The 20,029-nt window shown below is 37.2% G+C and overlaps 1 protein-coding gene and 1 pseudogene across 1 annotated transcript; one reads left to right on the forward strand and one right to left on the reverse strand.

The window, feature by feature from the left end:
- Positions 1-12,237: 12,237 nt before the first annotated feature.
- LOC125473331 (pentatricopeptide repeat-containing protein At1g05600-like) lies at positions 12,238-14,289 on the reverse strand. The gene has a single exon (XM_048575995.1). The coding sequence runs from the start codon at positions 13,873-13,875 to the stop codon at positions 12,364-12,366; it is 1,512 nt and encodes a 503-aa protein (XP_048431952.1). The 5' UTR covers positions 13,876-14,289; the 3' UTR covers positions 12,238-12,363.
- A 2,878-nt stretch (positions 14,290-17,167) lies between these two features.
- LOC125473347 lies at positions 17,168-19,623 on the forward strand (annotated as a pseudogene).
- The last annotated feature ends 406 nt before the right edge of the window (positions 19,624-20,029 follow it).

A 20,029-nucleotide genomic window follows, 5' to 3' on the forward strand; every position in this document is an offset into this window, starting at 1 on the left:
TAAATATTTGATTAAATTTTGATTTTATTGAATTCATATACTTTATTGATTCAATTTTTTCTTCTTGTGTTGAACGTGATAAAAGCTTTGAAGATGGAATCCAAAATCCGGAGGAGGAACTCGTACAAAACCGTTCACAATATTCACCAAGAAATCCAGATTCTTCCAAAACAACGATTTTTATCTTGATATTTTTTCAACCTTGATTGCATGAACCTTCACCATAATACCTGACCCAACTTTAAGTTTTACGAATTATATATTCTACATAAATTATGCATACATTATATTAAAAAAATATTGCTATATTATGTGAATTAAATATGTGTGAATCAGAAAAGAAAAATAAAGAAAAAAGGAATTTTGAAACCCTAGCTCGCGCTGAGCCACAAGCCAAGCCACGTTTCTTTTTAATAAATAAAAAACCTAAATTTTGTCCAAGCCGTGGCTAGAAGCCTCGACTACGCCAAGCTGCTCCAGCTCAGTTGAGCTAGAAGCTCCGGGCACATCAGCATAAGGAAATGACTACGTTACGGTCGTCTTCCTCCTTTAGCCCTCTATACCTAGTTTTTATCAAGGATCACTGTGCCTTATCACCAGTTCTTAGTGATTGATGGATGCCGATGATTGTGACACCAGCAGTTGCGCCCTATGGCTAGATCGTCAATTACAACTACGGGGAATGAGAATTCTGATGAATTCTCATTGAGATTTTTCGATCACCCACTTTCGTACTCAACCTATTGTTGGAAATGTCATACTCTACGAACATTTCACAAATTAAACTATTTCAATTTAATCTAAGGGCAAAGATTATTGTTTAAAAACATCTCATTAAATGTTATATGCTTAAATGATAAGTCCAAGGAAATGTAGTTAAGAGAATGTGATCTAAATAAGTTTGATTCATGAGACCTCTCTCTCTTTCATACACATATCATACACGTTCATGATCATAGGATTGCCAATTGAGCATTGACAATATGCATAGATCAGTACATACTATGTCTTCTCTCCATAGAGTGACTGGACTCGGATTATTAGTGTGAATGACAGCAAGACAAGTATGTAGGTACTCAAGAGAGAATGAGTCCCCCCTGAACACAATCAACTTATAATACTCATTTGATATGAGAACTCACTAATTGGGATAATGCAAAGTAGTTCTTTGACCTAAGGCATCATAGTTTTCTTGTGGTTAGGTCCTTAGTCTTTGACTATGTTAAAGCATTCCATTTGAGGGTGTCCACGACATAGGTGGGGTTGAGCTACTTAATTATGAAGGCATGTGAATGTGCAATAAGAGATCTCTAACCATTAAACCGTTGAAGGAGAATAATCTATGATATGGTTAAGAGTCTACAACCATAGACATATGCAGGGCCGGTCCAGGCCCAGTGCTAGCAGGGCGACCGTCCGAGGCCCAAAATACTTGGGGCACCAAAATTATTAGGGTAGTATATTTATATATGTTTTCATAACAGTATAAATTTATACAATTTGGTTCAATGACAAAGAAATTTAACTAGAACTGGTGGGTTTGTTGTTTGAAATTAATGAGGAGGTCTTGAGTTCAAAACACCATGTGTGCTTATTTACTTTTCAGTTTTTACAAATTTCTTTTCATAAGAGTATAAATATATAAAATTTGGCTAAATGATCAAGAAATTTAATTAGAATCAATGGTTTTTGTTGTTTAAAATTAACGAGAAGTCCTAAGTTCGAAATGCTAAGTGCATGTTTATTCTTTTCAATTTTTACGAATTTTTGTTTGGTTGTTAATTTATTTTTAATTAGTAACTAGTAGCTATGTAGTGCATTGACCAAATTTTTAAACCAAATTTGAAAATCATATGACGTGTCATCAAAAGGTTTAATTTAGTACCCATTTATTACTTATACATATCAATTAAAGACTCAAAAACATCATTATTTTTTTAGTCCCATATTGACAAGGTTAGTAAATAAGAAAAAACACCTCACGATTTATAACCCAGAGTTTTTTTGTTTCATTCTCACAATACAAAATAAATTAGTTTTTCTGTGTTTTTAAATTATTAAGTTTGAAGTGCTTTTCTAAGTATAATTGTATTGATGTCTTACGTGTGAAAACAAATAATTTTCTTATATAAAGTGATGGCACATTTTTTGGCTTCGTCCTGGGCCTCAAAAATCTCTAAACTGGCCCTGGACATATGAATACGATTTAGGAAGTGCATTCCAAATCACATTCAAAGTAATCATATAAACAAGATGATCATATTGGATAGTGGACATGAATAAACTATCATCAAAACAATATGACCAAGAGTAATGGTTTAGAGAACGATTGTATTGCATTATAATCTCAAACTGAATAGGTTTTCCACCTCTTCTATTTAGCTTGGGTAACCATGACATACTGCTATGTGCCACTCATGGCTTGTGGAAGCCTTGAAGATTAGCAATCACTAATCTTCATTAAAGGAGTAAGTTTCAATTCATAATCGATCAGTAAGAGTACTAGTCGCCCACTACCTTGGTAATTAGAACCTAATAGATTGTACAATGTGTAAGGTTGAGATTGAAGAAAACAACGGGGTTAAGTAAGGAAAATTAAATTGTTTATGGCAAGGATTAATTAATTAAACGAATAACTTGAGCCCATTAACTTGAGTTGTATGACAACTTAAAACACAAAGGGCATAGAAGCCCAATGAACCCACATGGCCGGCCATAGAGAATGTGAGGGAGAGTTGGTTTTAATTTCAATTGTGTCACTCAATGTAAGTGGCTATATAAAGGCAATTATCCCATTCCCTCATTAGGGTTTCATGAGGCTTAGAGAGAAAAACGCATGCTTCTCATCCTCCATGAAGCTACTACACTTGAAGCCCTAGTGAAGAATTTAATCCCCAATGAGACGAAAAATTGGGCTAGATCCACCACTTGGGCTAGCTACTTTCTTCCTTGGGTAGCAAAAAATTAGGCTACATCTAGCCCTAAAAAGCAGTGGGTCCCACGAGAAATGTCGCTATTCATGTAAGCCAAATTCTATCACTCTCCCCCCACTTGCGAATACACTTATACTCTCATTTTATTCTTTCTTTTATTCTTTTTCTTTACATATTTTTGTTCCAAAGGTCCTCCTCTATTTTATTTGTATGTTTAATGCTTAAGACATAAAATGATATAAGATGTTTTACTAAAAGGGCTTAGTTTTATTAATTTCCAAATAAAAACACACTACGTATTAAAATGACATTGAAAGTTTAGAGACCCAAACTGAAAACATAAAAAACAACATACCTAAATTGCAAGGACATTACAATTTAGTTATGAGATATAAGACTTCTCGTCAAATTTTAGAGAAACAAATCAACGGATAAGATGAGATAAGGGAACGTAATCCAACAGTTCATAAGTAATAAAATCTAACTTTGTTATACTTGGAATGTTTTAGGTTGAAATGTTCTAAATTTTTTTGAGATAACAAGTCCAAAAATTAACACAAAAAAAAAAAAAAAATTATTGCGTAATCAAATTATTACATAAATAAATATATACAGCCCCATATATAGCCCCAAAATAAATAGCCCATCATTGGGAGATATTCTTTTATAGAGCCTCAAAGATTCTTCAGAGCTCTCAAATGGGCTATATCCCCAATTTTCCAGCCTCATATAGAGCTCCTTATTGGGGATGCTCTTAGGGAAGATTTACTAGCATCAAATCCTCCCCAAAACACTCATCTTCTTCTTTAATGCATATCCTTGGTGTGGAGACTTAGAGGTTTCCTCTCTTGGGAACTTGGAGAATCCATTCATTCATCCTCCTCCAAGAAATTCATGAAACAAAGAAGCAATAAATGGAGGTCCTCTCTCATGGGTGATTAGCCTTTGCTTATGCAAAGAGGATTCAACAAAGGTATAAGAAATCTCAACTCCTTCCTCTTTGATTGAGTTGAGTCTTGGTTAACATATTTGTCAATTCAAGGATATAACTCATTTCTAAATTTAGAACTTCGATTGGTTTGGTTGCTAAATAAGATTGTAACCAAGGATATAACTTATTTCTATTTAAGTTGATAGTCTAATCTTATTTATTATTGACATGTCGGCCTATAAGTTTGTCTAGTTTGGTTGCTAAATAAGATTGCAATTTATTATTTTTATCCAAGGATATAACTCATTTCTATTGTCAATTCAATTTTCTTTGTCATTACCTACGATGTAATCTGTGGAGCAAAAAATAATTTATAAAATTCTGAAGCTGACACATGAACTTTTACCCACAAAAGACGAGAATGCTCTCATTAAATTGGCGAGGCTCACATTCGTTCCACGCTCAACTCAACCACCAAAAAGACCTGAGTTGCTGACTACAGCTTCTCAAGCTCCTCTACTCATGGCAAGGAGATAAGGCAAGAGAACTAAAAGTATAGTTGATAACTAATCTCTACCTTTAAATTTTTCTCATTGAAGACATATTCCTTTAAGCAGGGAAACACAATCACATCCAATCAAGGATTATCCAATTTAATTCTTAGGATATTATTAATTAACTTTTATAATAACTTTAAGGATTATTTGTGATACTGTCATTGCGATTTCGGCAGTAAAATTTTTTAACCCGAATTTTCCCATAATGTTCCAAACTTATTCCGATAAAAAAAACCTCCGAAGTATTTTGATCTTCTATAGTTATTTACTTAAATTTTAGGGTAAAGTACAAAATACTACCTCAACTATTGGTGTCACGACACTTTCATACCTCATCTTTTAAAATTGACAATGTCATACCTCATCTTTAGAATTTGGTCCAATGTTATGCTTTTCGTTACTTGGTCGTTTACTTTTCAGTTAAATGATGACGTGACTTGATTCGGGACCCACTTTCTATTAAAAAATTAATAAAATATTATTAAAAACTAAAAAAAAATTATTTAATATTTTTTTTAAATAATAAAGAAAAGTAAAAAAAAAAAAATTTGAAAACCCATCAACCTCCCCTGCGGAAGAAGAAGAAGAAGGAGAAGGAGAAGCAGAAGGAGGAAGGAGAAGAAGAAGAGGAAAAAAAGGAAAAGGAGGAAGAAAAAATAAAAAATAAAAATTTAAAAACCCATCAACCCCGCCCTGCAAAAGAAGAAGGAGAAGGAGAAGGAGAAGGAGAAGGAGGAAGAAGGAGAAGAGGAAGAAAAGGAGAAGGAGGAAGAAGAAGAAGAAAAGGAGAAAAAAATTATTTGAAAACCCATCAACACTCCCCCCTGCGGAAGAAGAGGAAGAAGAAGGAGAAGATGAAAAAAAGGAGGAGGAAGAAAAATTGGATTTTTTTTTTTTTTTCGGGGTTTGCAGGTGGGGGAAGAAGATGAAGATAGGGAGAAGAGAGAGAGAAGGGGGGAGGGGAGGGGAAGGGACGAACTGGGGGTTATTTTATTTTTTATTTTATTTTATTTTTACTTTTTATTATTATTTTAATATTTAAAAAATATTAAATATTTTTTTTAGTTTTTAATAGAAAGTGGGCCCCGAATCAAGCCACTTAACTGAAAAGTAAACGGCCAAGTAATTCTTCGAAGTGATTATTTAAAAAAAAAAATTTCTCGTGTGAAATCTTTTGTCTTGTTCTCCTACCGTTTCTCTCATCCAGATCCCTTTCCTCTCTCCATCTCTTTCCCGATCGTTCACTCCCCTTCTAACCTCCTGAGGTTTTTGCTTTTTCCTTTTCGCTAAGAAAAAGGGAGAGGGGTTTTTTTTCAAATTTATCATCATCGTAGGAAAATTTCATATGGAAAAGGGGTTCATGCGTTCATTTTGAAACACAATCTCAATTTTTTTGGTGCTTTATAACTAATTGGGTTTGAATATTATTGATAAATAACTGGATGAAATTGGATGTTGAAAGTTATGAGGGCTTTATGTAATTGGATATGCTGGGTTTTGACATTCAACGAGTAGAGTAGGTTTTGCAGATGGAAGGGATTCGACATAACGTGAAATCTTTTCTCTCTTCTTATTTTTTTGTCAATTAGTAGTTTGTTTCCGTGTAATAGGAATTATTTAAGTTTATAACTTAATCTACATGAAGATTAATTTGAGAGCAGCTCTGTTTCCAAATATGCTGAAAATTACGAATTAAATTGTGACCGATACGATTCGATTTCGAATTTTGGAACGAAAATTGGAAACATTGTTTCTGATCGAATCCTTCCGAGAAACACCCATAGGTGAAGAGCATAAAGTATCTCAAATTTGAAATATAAGTTTTAACAATAGGAAATTGTAGCAATAGTCCCTTAACTTCAACTCAAATGGAGAAATGGTCCCTCAACTAAAAATCATGGATCAATGATCCCTTAACTAATCAAAACATGCGGTTATGGTCATTTTCATCAACTCCATTAGAACTTTTGTCAAAATGAGTTACCTACCATGCACGTGAGGCTGAATCAAGGGGCAAATATGACAAATCAAATGAGAAAAATTGTAGCAATGGTCCTCAACTTTAAACCAACTGGAGAAATAGTCCCTCAACGTTAACCTAATTGGAGCAATGGCCCCTCAACTTTAATCTAATTGTAGCAATGGTCCTTCTAATTTTGACGAAATTCTAACAGAGTTGACGAGAAGGACCACAACTGCACATTGATGAGTTTTCTTTTTCTTTTCTTTTTTTTTTTTTGAAAAAAATGGGGACAAATAATGGCAAGCCACGGTTATCCACCCCTTCCAGGTCCAGAGAGGCTATGGAGAATTTCACCCTGCCCGTGGCCACAATCAAGCAGACTCACCAGCTCGAAGCATTGAAACAATGGTCATGGAATTTTAGTTGAGGTTGAGGGACCATTCCTCCAAATAAGTTAATGTTGAGGGACCATTTCTACAATTTTCACATTTAACAAAGTCATACTAGGATATGATGTTGAACAGAATTCTCGAATTGGGATTGGAAAACTTCTTTCATAAAAAGAACACATATATTCTAACTAAATTGCAAGGAAAAAAATTCGAACTTGTGTACAATGAAGCGAGCACATTGCTCTGCTTAACTCATGTCGGCACATGAAACACATTCCTTGTATCTTGTATGGACTAAATTAAGTAAAGTGATTTGATGGAAGGGTCCGAGAAAAAATGTTCACTTTCATCTGTGACATAAAGATGGAATCTAACTGATTTGGCTTTGTTAGCTAGCTTATGTCTCCTTCATCCCTATTAAATCATGATATACACAAGTAATACATGAATTTGGACCACACTTATTGGGTGTCTCTCCTCTGAGTATTTTGTTTTTTCCATATCGCTTATGAAAAAGGAAGAGGGATCTGTTTCAAAATTTTCAGCATCGTCATTAAATTGCATATGAAAAAAGGGTTCGTGTGTTCACGAAGAAGGGGATTCCAATTTTCGAAACCACACAATCTCAATGTTTTGGTGCTTTGTAACTTACTCAGTTTGAATATTATTGATAAATGATTGAATGGAATTGGATGTGTAAAGTTATTAGGGTTTTATGCAATTGGATTTGTTGAGTTTAGATATTCGCTGAGGAGATTAAGTTTTGCAAATGGAAGGAATTAGACATGTCGTGAAACCTTTTCTTTCTTCTTATTAATATTTTTTTTGTCAAGTATTTTGTTTCCTTATAACATGAATTATTTTAGTTGGTAGCTTAACTACAATAAGATTAATCTGATAACTCATCTGAAAAAGGACCTCATATGTCCTCAAAATGAAGACCTTAGGAGAGCAGCTCTATTTCCGAATATGCTAAAAATCACGAATTAAAAAATTGTCATCCAATACGATTTGATTTTGAAAGTTTGGAATGAAAATTGGAAACATTTTTCTGATCCGATCCTTCCGAGAAACACCCTAGGTGAATAGCATAAAGTATCTCGAATTTAGAATATAAGATTTTTGACAAAGTCATACTAGTATATGATGTTGAACATAATTCTAGAATTGGGAAGGGAAGACTTCTTTTACAAAAAGACGACACATATTCCAACTAAATTGCGGGGAGAAGAATTCGAACTTGTGCACAATGAAGCGAGCATGCTACTCTGCTTAACTCATGTCTGCACATGGAACACATTTCCTTATATCTTGTACGGACTAAATTGAACAAATTGATTTGATGGGTCCGAGAAAATGTTAAACTTTCATTGTGACATAAAGATGGGATCTAATTGATTTGGCTTTGTTAGCTAGCTTACGTCTCCTTCATCCCTATTAAATCATGAATGCAAAAGTAACCGCTCTAACACATGAATTTGGACCACACTTGTGTGTCTTTCCGCAATGGGGCGTGGAGATTCTAGACAACATCCACTCAGGGGTCTCTTTGACAACCACGCTGGTGGACAATCCCTCCCTCAGAAAGCCTTTATTTCTATGTATTATTGGCCAAGCATGCAAATAGTTGCAAAAGATTGTGATCAAACTTGTAATAAGTGCCAAAAGTAGGCTCCGATGAATCATCAGCATGCAGAAGAGCTCAACACTATATTAAGTGCATGACTCTTTACGCAATGGGACATCGACTCAATCGGTCCACTCAAGAAGGCTAACATATTACTTTACCAAGTGGATCGAGGCCAAAACTTTTTAGCAGATAACGGCATCTATTATCAAATCCTTCATTTGGAAAAATATCGAATGTCATTTGGCATCTCACACATCATTATCTCTGATAACGGGCTGCAGTTCTCTGATTCAGTTGGTACAGATTGGTACAAAGAACTTGGCATCGAGCACTTAACGAGTACTTAACGTCCACTTCGAAATATCCTCAGGGGAATGACCAAGCCGAAGCCTCTAACAAAACGATCCTTAATTGTTTAGTAAGGAGACTTAAAGCAAAGAAAGGTAAATGGCCAGAAGAACTTCCTGGTGTTCTAATGAGCAAGCCAAAGCCTCCAACAAGTAACAAGATGATCCTTTTTTGAAGGAAACGATAGTAACAAGATGATCCTTAATTGTTTAGTAAAGAGACTTGAAGCAAAGAAAGGCAAGTGGCTAGAAGAACTTCCTAGTGTTCTATGGGCCTCTAGAATCATTGCAAGGGCGGCCACTGGTGAAACTCCCTTCTCTTTGACATACGTAACCGAAGCTATCATTTTGGTCCAGGTCACCACTATGCCAATATGCACACGGAGAAACAAATGTAGATCAAAATTGAAGGAATACTCTGAGCGAAGCTGGACTTCCTTGAGGGGCGGAGAGAGCAAGCTAGGATCCGGCTAGCGACTTATTAACAAAAGATCCGTTTATACTACATCAAAGGTGTTGACCAAGAAGTTTTCAAGTTGGGAATCTTGTTTTAAGAAAGTGTTGTCGCATCTCGGTCCAGGGTCCACCACATCCCGGGCCCGCTCCACCATAGTAGCACAATATTGTTTGCTTTGGGCCCCGACTACGCCCTCACGGTTTTGTTTCTGGGAACTCAGACGAGAACTTCCCAGTAGGTTCATGGGATTGCTCTTGTGCGCTACTCGCTTAATTTTGAAGTTCCAAGTGAGCTCCCAAAAGGCCTCATGCTAGATAGAGATGGGAATATACATATAAGGCTTACAAGATCCACTCCTCTAGACGATGTGGGATGTTACAATCCATCCCCCTTAGGGGCCCGACGTCCTCGTCAGCACACCACGGCCAGAGTTAGGCTCTAATATCAAATTGTTACATCCCGGCCCAGGGTCCACCACATCCCGGGCCTGCTCCACCACCGTAGCACGATATTGTTCGCTTTGGGTCCCGACTACACCCTCACAGTTTTGTTTCTGGGAACTCACACGAGAACTTCCCAGTGGGTCACCACTCATGGGAGTACTCTCGTGCGCTACTCGCTTAACTTCGGAGTTCCAATGGAATCCGAAGCCAGTGAGCTCCCAAAAGGCCTCGTGCTAGGTAGAGATGGGATAATACATATAGGGCTTACATGATCTACTCCCCCCTAAGCAATGTGGGATGTTACAAATGTTCTGTGGGATGTTACAAGTGTTCCAGGATACACAAATTCCCGACAGGTGCAAAGTCAGGGAAAACGAGGAAAGACCTTATCGTGTCATTGGAGTTGATGGTAAAGGCACGTACAACCTTGCCGCCATGCAAACGACGCTCCGAACCAAACCGTGGAATATCGCTAGGTTAGATGCTATCCGTTTGTGCTAATTAGTATTACAGTCTAGTGGTATTCCTCTTCGCCTGTAAGTGAGAAGTCTTAGATTCGAATCTTGTCAAAGGCGAATTTGAATCATATTATTGCTAGCCCATAACCCCTTGGTGTAGATAATATCATTTGTTCAAAAGATGCTATCCGTTTGTTTTAGCTTTCAAAGTAGGAAGTAGGGCTACTCCGCCCAACTGTTTTAAGTCACCAAGAGCTGAGCTATCGGACTTTCCAAAAGTATGACAGTCCAAGTGATTGTGAAAACCAACCCTTAGTTCTGTGGTCAACAATCGGGATTAGGGAAACAGCCAAAGTCCAGGACCCCAAGTCATGTCGCCTTTGAGCCAGCATGTCCGAAGAAGGTGATAAAGCTTTAAAGTGGAGTGCTCAAAGTGGACTCTGACTCGCAGACTGTTCCAGGCATCCGATTTAGAATACGTCCAAGTCCGTTCAACATAGGATCTGACAAAAGGATTTCGATACATGTTTCCAATCCAAGGATTTTGATAGGTGTTTCCTATTAAAAACCTTCGGTATCGGGGTTACTAGGAGCGTTTAAGTCAATCTGGTGCCGAGGGATGCCCCCTTAGGTAACCACGTTGCGAAGTCAGCCTTTGATGACAGATTAAGTGAGCCCAACGCCGGGGTGTTCAAACGAAAACAAGCAAGGAACAGGAAATCATGCGGATTGATCGATATTTATGCAACGGAGCAAGCCGAAAAGATTGGTTTTGTACCTATAAATTAAACAAAGTGCTCAGGTGGGCTTATGTCCGGATTACTATGGACAGGAAGAGTTCTGTTCTCGACAAGACCAAATGATCACGGAAAGCATTTCTCAACCCCCCCTTTTTAGTATATCTCTTCATCGGTTAGCCTAAATCCCTAGGCACTTACAAGTCCATCACCCGAACGTAGCCTTACTGAAAAAAAGGAGTAATTTGCCTCCGAATTTGTGGCGTGGTGTAATGGACGCCTAAAACAAAGAACCAGCAGTGCAGCATCAGTATGAAAACATAATTATATTTCATCAAAACATTACTTGCCTCTAATCAAAGTTTCCGCGGACGAGCAGCTTGGCAAAATATTATGAAAACAACAAAATCGTAACTAGCTTCTTAACATTAGTAAATAAATAAATCTATGAAATTATGCCTAAACGTCTAAATCTTAATCATCATATTATCTTGACATGCGTTGGTCCTTTCCAATGAAGGCAATTAACGAAATGGTTGAGATGTACACGATAGATACATAGGAAAGTGAGATATTTCAGTTTATTAATGTACAATAGGTGAGATATATAGCAAACTGAGATATTCCAATTTTTCTTTTTCTTTTTTTTTCTTCTACAGAAATAGTCCTTGCAAAAGGTCGTTCGAGATAAGCAGTAGTAGTTTCTATTAATTTTTGTTAGATGAGTTTGATTTAATCTATTAACTACACACCAAACGAAGTAAAATTAAATGTTGATGGGGCAATTCCGTCCCGAGGCTCTATTAGAGGAGTGGGGGTTGTCATCCATAATGAGGTAAGGGATTTCATAGGAGGTTGTACCTAGAAAGTCCAAGGTTCTGTTTGTGCGTGTGCTACAGGGCTGGGTTTGAATTTTGCAGCAGACTTGGGTTTCAATCACGTTAAAGTTAGACTATCAAACCCAAAATCAAGTCCAAGTCGTAGCATATCTACCACAAAATTGGTTATCAAGTAAGAATTACCAGTCTGATATGGTATCTGTTCCTGTAACAAGACGATCATGCATTAACAGTCTTCCAAATTCCGTCAAAACAAGAAGACCCTCACTGCAATTCTGCAACAAAATGTGTTAGAACTTTTCAAATTTCATTTATTGTGTCCTTAAGATGAGCCACATTGTAATAAAAATCTCACCATATAGGTTGTGAATATATATTCCGTTCCCCGACAAATCAAATCAGATTTCATTGAACGACAAGATACCACAGCATCAGCATCCAAAACATAACAAAGACGGATTAGATATCTTCAAAGCAAATCATACCCTTTTTATACAAACACAATCCTTCGAATTTGTTCCCTCTTCGGAATCATAAGAAGTATCATACGAAAGTGAGGAGCTATGCTGTTGTTATATAAAATTCATTTTTACAGAACAAAGAGGTCTTCTTTTACTATAACTACCAACTAGATGGTGTACACAAATGAAAATGCATAAATAAGAGCAAGAGACAATTAAGAATTTCGTAGTCGGTTATAGGTCTCATAGCAAACCTCAACATTGGCTATGTTAGAGCACACAGATGCCACCAATGAGTTCCATACCAAATGCTCCGGTAGCATAGCCCGACTCAACATCTCCTCCAACCACATAACAGCTTCATATTGCCTGCCCACTGAGCAAAGACCCCTAATCACTCGACTGTAAGTCTCAGCACAGGACCAATGTGACTTGATCAACATCTCTTGCAATACTCGACTTGCTTCCAGAAATCGTCTCTCCTCACAAAGCCCATCCACTAAAATGCCATAAGTTTTCTTGTCAGCAACACAACCCACCTGCTTTGCCATCTTCTTCAAATACGTAATGGCAAGAACCGATTGCCCTTCACTACAAAGGCATCTAATCACAACATTGTACACTCTTAGAGTTGGTACACAGTTTGCCTCCACCATCTCCTTTTCAATCACCTCCACTGCTTCAACGACTTTCTTTTCACTACTCAATGCAGCCACCTTTGCTTCAAAGACCCACTCTGTTGGCCTAAAGCCGTTATCTAGCATTTCCTTGAGCACTTTGTCAGCCTCACCAATCTTATTTTCATTGTAAAGATCAATTGCCATAGCACTATAGCTTGCCAAGCTGGGAATCCCACCTCTAACCAGAGCTTCATTAATCAACAGCTTCACGCCTCCCGTGTCTTTGCCATTTCCATAAAGACTGAGATCAAGATTGTATCGAAACCGCTTAGGGGCCTTGAGCCCCTTCCTTAATATCTTACCAAGAATTTCGACAGCTTTGTCAATCTCCCCATTATCACACAAGGCATCCAATAAGGTTCTATAAATTACAACATCTTCACCACAACCCTTCTGAGAAATCCTCCAAAACATCGAGTACAACAAATGGGTTGCCTCATTGAGCCTCTTATCTTCACACAACCCTCTCATTAAAATCTGATAACTTTCCCTATCCGGATTACAATGCTGATAATCCATTTCTTGGAAAATTTGCAGGGCAATATCTGAACGACCCTTCCGGCACAAAGCAAACATGAGCAAATTCAAGGACCGAACCCGAGAGCTCACCTCCCACCCACAACAATGCTCCACAAAAATGCGATGAGCAGCTTCAAGCTTGGACTCATTCACCATAATCTCCAAAAGGGTATTGAAAGAATGCGTCCAGTTCACACAGTTGAACTTGGAAATGTTATTAAACAGAGACACTGCATCCTCCAGCAATCCAGCTTGCGCGTAGGTTTTAATTGCAGTTGCAAAAACTGAGTCTTTGCATTCACAGGAATCATTTTTCATCTTGTTAATCACGTCCTTCATCTCAGCAACTCGGCCAGAGTTTCCGAGAATGCTGATCATGGTGGCGTAGACTGGACCATTGTGACGGTAATTGGGGTACTTGGATTTCACTTGAGTGAAAATTTGGAGGGCCGTCAATGGGTTTTTCTGCTTTCGTATAATCTGAGAGAGATGTGTGGGTGTTAGCAGCCTCGGCCATTTTACACTCATGCTTCGAACTTTGAACTTTCGGTCGGGCAATTTGTCAAACAGTTGGTGTGCAACTGCAAGGGAGGCTATTTCAAGAGACTGAAAGCGCAGCCATTGAATCACCGGGGCGGTGCCATAGTACCTGTTGGCCTGCTTCGAGATCCATTTTCGCTCCGACAGACTCCTCCTCCTCGTCCTCCTGTCGAACTAGTTGCAGTGTTTTTTTTGTTTCCCAGCTAGTTTTTGGTCGAGCTGCTGTTGTGTCGTCTTTTTGCTGCCGTGTTAAGTCAACGAATAATGGGGTGCCGCAAGAAATTGCCTCGGATCATGAATATATATGTCAAAGATGGGTTCGTTAATCATGAATGGGCATCGATTGGGATGTTGCGAGTCCCAAATAAAATAAAAGTCTTCATCAGCCGGTGCTGCAACAATATCCTTGCGGATGATGTAAACTTATTTATTAGATTTTATTCAATAAAATCTGTTCTTTGATAAAAAGAAAAATAATAAAGATTCGGCTAAATCATATAATAGACGCATTCTGGTTAGAATACGTCAAAGTAGACAATCGAACGTAAAATCTTTTACTCTTTAATTAAAAGAAAATTGTGATATTGCATTGTGAAAAAAATAAATCCAAAACAAGTACAAATTCAGGGACAATTTTGCCATTTTAGCCTCTTTCCCACCAAAAGCCCTTAAGACAATTAGCCATGTCCTTGCTTCATATGGAATGAAAATGCCAACAACACCAAAGCGCGCCTGCTGTGCTGCCTGCTGAGTGATGACGTTGACAGAGATGGGGCATTTCTTGTTCTTCACATCATGTCCGTACATCATCATCTTCTTTCTGCTCATCTTCACCATAATTGCCGCTCTAATGATTGTTTGCACTTAAAATATGCACAATTTTACTTATTTAAGTTTAAAGCCAAAATATGACATTTTGAGAGATTTGTGTGCAAATGGACTAAAAGTTGCATGTGGTAATGTTTCTCTACATGGTTTGAAGCAGTGGCTTTATTGCAAGTAAGGATGTTGGTAGACTTGGGAGATGGACATGTGGTAAAAAACCAACTGGCTTCTTTTAATATTATTTCATATGCAAGTTGGCTTCTTTTTCTATTCTTGCAAGTGGAGTCAGCGGTGAAACTTCTCTGTATAGGTTAAATGTCTTCAGCATAAGAGCTCTCTTAATTCTCTATATAAATAAGCAAAGGTAGAAGGATTATAAAAACTCAACCAATCAATCAAACAACTCTACTCAAATCAATTCCTTAATAGATTAGCTTAGCACCCCTTTTTAAAACTTCAATTCCCTGCACAAGCCTTGTATTTCCTTTCAAAGCCTTGTATTTCCTTTTAAAGCTCTGTTTTTCACTTGGCAGTATCGATTTCTTTTGTATTTTCATTTCAACCTTCAAACCCATTCCCCAAACCACCATAAATTGCCCTCAAGACTAAAGCGACTTGCTGATTCCTTGAGAACAAGCTCCAGCCTTGTATTTGGCATCTATTTGTACTTCTAATGCTTTGTACTTTAAATAATTACATTTCTGTACAACTACATTTCCATTCATTTAATTTACAAGCAATCTACAATACCAGTCATTCACTTTCCCTTGTCATTTAGCAAACGTACCATTTACATATTGTTACATCTCTCCTCATAAGTAAAGTCCTTATCATCAAAGGCAAAGAAATAACCTTGATTTGAGCCACTCTCACTCAATGGTGCAATCTCTTGATTAGAAGTTGAACTCAGACGCAATCTTAATCATTTAAATCTCGTCCACTAGTGGCAACTAGTAGAGGGCACGATCGCAACCACCAGTTTCTTGTTTGAGTAAATTCCCAGTATACTCGCAAGGCCCATAACGAATTTAGGGGGCGAACACCGACCAAGCCGAAAGGTTACGACTAGCTACATCTGCGACCGTTGTCATAACCCAGTGTTGGTTTTGGACCATAGAATTTTGGGGTTAACTATGTTTTCATTAATGTTCTAAAAATCGTCCTAGGCCTTGGGCGGTGATGAGTCGAGGCGTTTTCTTGCAAATCGGTGGGAAAAATCAGATGGGCTCTAGGCGGCCGTCTAGGCGGCCTAGCCAGCTAGGGGGGCTAGGCATGGCTAGGTAGTGCTAGGCGGTTTTTTTTTTTTTTTTTTTAAATTTTTTTTATAATGAAATTAAAAAATAAAATAAAAAATCCTATCTAAGTCTAAGTGGCTTAAAATTGTGAACTTGTTGTACATGTATCATCCTACAATACTTCTCGCTATGGTTATATGGCATATATGCTTAATGTGTTTTTAAATTTTGGACTTGTTGGATACTCTTTTTGCATTTTATCATTCTTTTATTATCTTATCTATAGATTTCATACAAGTATAATTTTTTGTAAATGTCAATATACACTTATTTACAAGATATACAAGAAATTTACCAAAATCCACCTAAACCCCTCCTAGCCGCCTAGGCGCTAGGCGCCAACCCGCCGCTCGACTAGCGTCTAGCGTTTTTTAGAACCTTGGTTTTCATCATTTCACCAATGCTCATATGGCAATCATATATATCTTTGGGTATTTCACTTAACTACGGCTTTTATTTACATTTACAAACATTTCTTAGAAGGTACTCAGTCTCCTTCACCAATTTAGATCTAATTAACATAAAGATAAAAGCTTAACCATCATACAACTTCCTTTTTCGACAAACCTTCTGCACTGCTCTACTTTGGATCCGACCAATATAGAGGCCAGTTCCATACAATTTAATCTCAATTCTACATTTTCTTAATTGGAGGGGAGTTATTATTACTCAATATACTAGTTTATTCATCTTCCATAATGGTACGGAACAATAGTCATTTTCAAACCAACGTAAACATTGGGTGACCATTAGGTTAAGATGATGTCAGTCACTTTGCAAAATGGCTGGCTGTTACTGCTTACTGGTAGACGTTTTGTAGAGTTGAATCTGATGCTACATGCAATGCTATGACCATAGATGTCATAAATGAAATGAATATAAGAGTTTAGTGTCTTGTTTTCTATAAACTATATTCTTCCCTTACACAGAAAAAGGTTTAAAATGAAATATGTACACCATTATGTATCAAATATATGTTCGTTTTTCACATTTCTGTTGTCGTGAAGCTAGTAAAAACTTGAAATTCTTATCTGGTCTAGCTTGTGTATACATGCATGTTTCAAGGAAAGAAGGAATGAAACATTACACTGTCAATTATTTAGCACGTCTTAGCATTCTGATTACAACACTTTTTATCTGCTATATTGTCATATATTCTAATGAATGGTACGTACATTGCAGATTTTATTATCCATCTCGGAGGCGTCATGACATCCAATAATATAGTAATCAGAAATGCAGGTTTGTACTGGGATCATGCATTTGAAACCATGACGATGCAGCATTTGAGTGGCCGATTGAGTGGTTTTCGGCTCCTGGAATTCCTAAAATTCATCGTCCTGTAGCCAATTCATCCTGCTCAGGTGAATTACAAGTTTGATCTGTTATGTGTCCACAATTTTGATCAACTTGTTTGCTTTTGCTCGGTACTTCTTAATAGTGACTAATTTCTCCACTTTTAGCATTGAAGACCTCTTTCATGTAGGCCTATTTCAAAAAGTTGGAATGGAAACATAAACACCTAAACGAAAATCGCCTACGTCAACTTTTTTTTGCATGAACATATTCACGTCGAAGTGCCAACTCTTATTTTTTCTGACTGTTCGTTCTAGACTGCAAAATTAATGTTGTTATAAATTTGAATGAAGGCATTCAAATCTGTGTTTGATGAACCGAAAAGCAGGAGACTCTTGACAGTTTCTGATATCTATTAGTTTAGGAGTATCAACCACTGTTCAATTAATTCAATCTCTTTAAGTTGTGTTGCCCTCAATTGTTATCATATTTCTTTTGAAACTTTGAGTTTGATCAATGCAAATAAATATGTCAATGCTGTTATAAAGTATGATTCTCCCCTTGTAATTGATTTAGGTACATTATCGTCGTTTTAGGAGGATAATCAGTAAGAATTGTTAATAATTTTTATACTAGTTCTTTTACAACACCTTCTGATTTGTAGGGCAAAAAGATTGTAGCTTCAGGGGCACAAAACGTCGATCTGGAGCTAGTGAAAAATGAGATTAAGCTTAATACGCTATCATATTCTCGACGTGGCCCAAAAGATCTTTGGCCTGGTATATCCAACTATGTCCTCCAAGTTTTGTCATCAGAAAATCCCAAGTCACCTGTGGCATTTTTGTACTTCCTGGATTCCGGTGGTGATTCCTACCCAGAAACAGTGCCCAAGCAGAATGGTTCCGGCAGAAAGCTCTAGAGATTAACCCTGATTCAAGGTAGAAAAGTATGGAAGTATTACCTGATACTATTGTCTTTAACCTTATTAACGAGTACAGGTTTACTGTTCTTTTCTTATCAATGACAGAAAGCTTTATTTGACAGGGCTCCAGAGATAATCTTTTGGCATATACCAAGTCGTGCTTATAAGAAAGTTGCTCCAAAGTTCGGCGTACACAAGCCTTGCGTGGGTTCCATTAACAAAGAGGAAGTAGCACCTCAAGAAGCTTAAACGGGTATCATGAAACTTTTGGCTAGAAGGAAATCTTCCAAGGTGAGAACAGATGTTTTACCTCCCAAAAATTTTGCTATACGTAGGTGTGGTCATAGATGAGTATGCTTACCCTACATGTATTCACCCGGGTGGAAGACATCCGTGAAAATTCAAAAAAGGGTACAATGTTCCAGTAACGACAGACAAAGACATGCGTAAAGAACTTATACAGGCACACAGACACCATCTTTACATTATCTGAAACATTAGGTTAATAAATATAGGGACAAACAAGATTTAACCGTATCATAAACTAGGTATGGTTAGTATGGATTAACTTGTATGGATGGTAATCTCGGGAGCGTTAGACTTTAATATCAGAAGTTTATATGAACTTGTTAAGTTCTATATGCTTTTGTTTTTCTTGTGAAGTGCATCGGCGGGATGAGGAAAGTTTCCTTGAAGTTCAATAAGCGTCTCCAGTCCGCCCATCACCAATTGGTTTTGGCTTTAAAGCTCCAACTTTGCAATGTATCAGAATGTGAGGCTCTCTCCACTAAATCATGTGTTTGGTTTAGTCTAGCTTCAGGTGATGGGACGTGTTGAGAATTAAAAATCTCACATCAGCCTTTTAAGCCTTACATCATATTATACGGACTATGGCCAATTAGTTTTAGGTTTGAATTTCCAACTTTAACATCCTACTACACCTGCTCTGAGATGGTAAACTGTCTTCTTGGAAATTATGGAAATCTTTCATGAAAATCTTCAAAAATCGTGAATTTTTTGTGAATGTACCCAATTAGGAAATGATTTTGCTTACTGATGAGTCCATATTATACTCATATTTTACCCTAATCTTAGTATTAATTTATTGGTTATTTTGGTAGACTTTTGATACTTTGTTATGTATTTTCAAATGTAGGATATTAGACTTCCTTTAGAGCAAAACATGATCAAACGGAAGAATTTTGGAGTGATTCCAATTGAATGAGGTTTGTTAGTCTTTCAAGATAATTGTATCAAAATTTCAGATTTTTCTACTAAGCCATTTGACCGTGGTGATGAAATAAAGGCCCAGCGCGCAGCTTTCCTAGATTGACGTTTTTTGACGTTTTGGATATTTTGAAGGTCAAGATGGCATATTTTAAGGAAGATTCCTTCTGATTTTTAGGGAATGTCTTCAGCTTTCAAAAGAGATCTTTTGGGACCAAATCGGAGTTGATTTGGTCGGTCAAAAGGCTGATTTTCTGGGAATTAGTTCGAATAGGAAACCTTTTATTTTCTATTTTATTATTTTATTATGTTTCCTAATTTTATTCTAAGATCTTTTTAGGTTTTATTGACACACCCCGACTGAAATGTCCACTAGGACTCCGAGTCGAGCTATGCTGGCCGACACCTGGAAGGTAATGAAGCCATAAAGTATAGTGATGTGGAAAATGTGAATAAATTTGAACCTAAAAGTGCCTAAAGACCAAAGTGCGTTGTGAGCGGGAATAAACCCATTGCACACACGATGTCAAAGAATAAGTAAAGTACAGTAGTGTAGGTAAGGATCATACCCTCAGAG

This window comes from the organism of the source record quoted next, unplaced genomic scaffold, assembly GCF_019419815.1.
Source record: "Pyrus x bretschneideri cultivar Hongxiangsu unplaced genomic scaffold, Pyrus_bretschneideri_v1 Contig83, whole genome shotgun sequence".
Taxonomy (NCBI): domain Eukaryota; kingdom Viridiplantae; phylum Streptophyta; class Magnoliopsida; order Rosales; family Rosaceae; genus Pyrus; species Pyrus x bretschneideri.

Bases quoted from the DNA above. Each gene is read 5' to 3' on its own strand.
- LOC125473331 (XM_048575995.1), bottom strand. From the start codon at position 13,875: ATGAGTGTAAAATGGCCGAGGCTGCTAACACCCACACATCTCTCTCAG.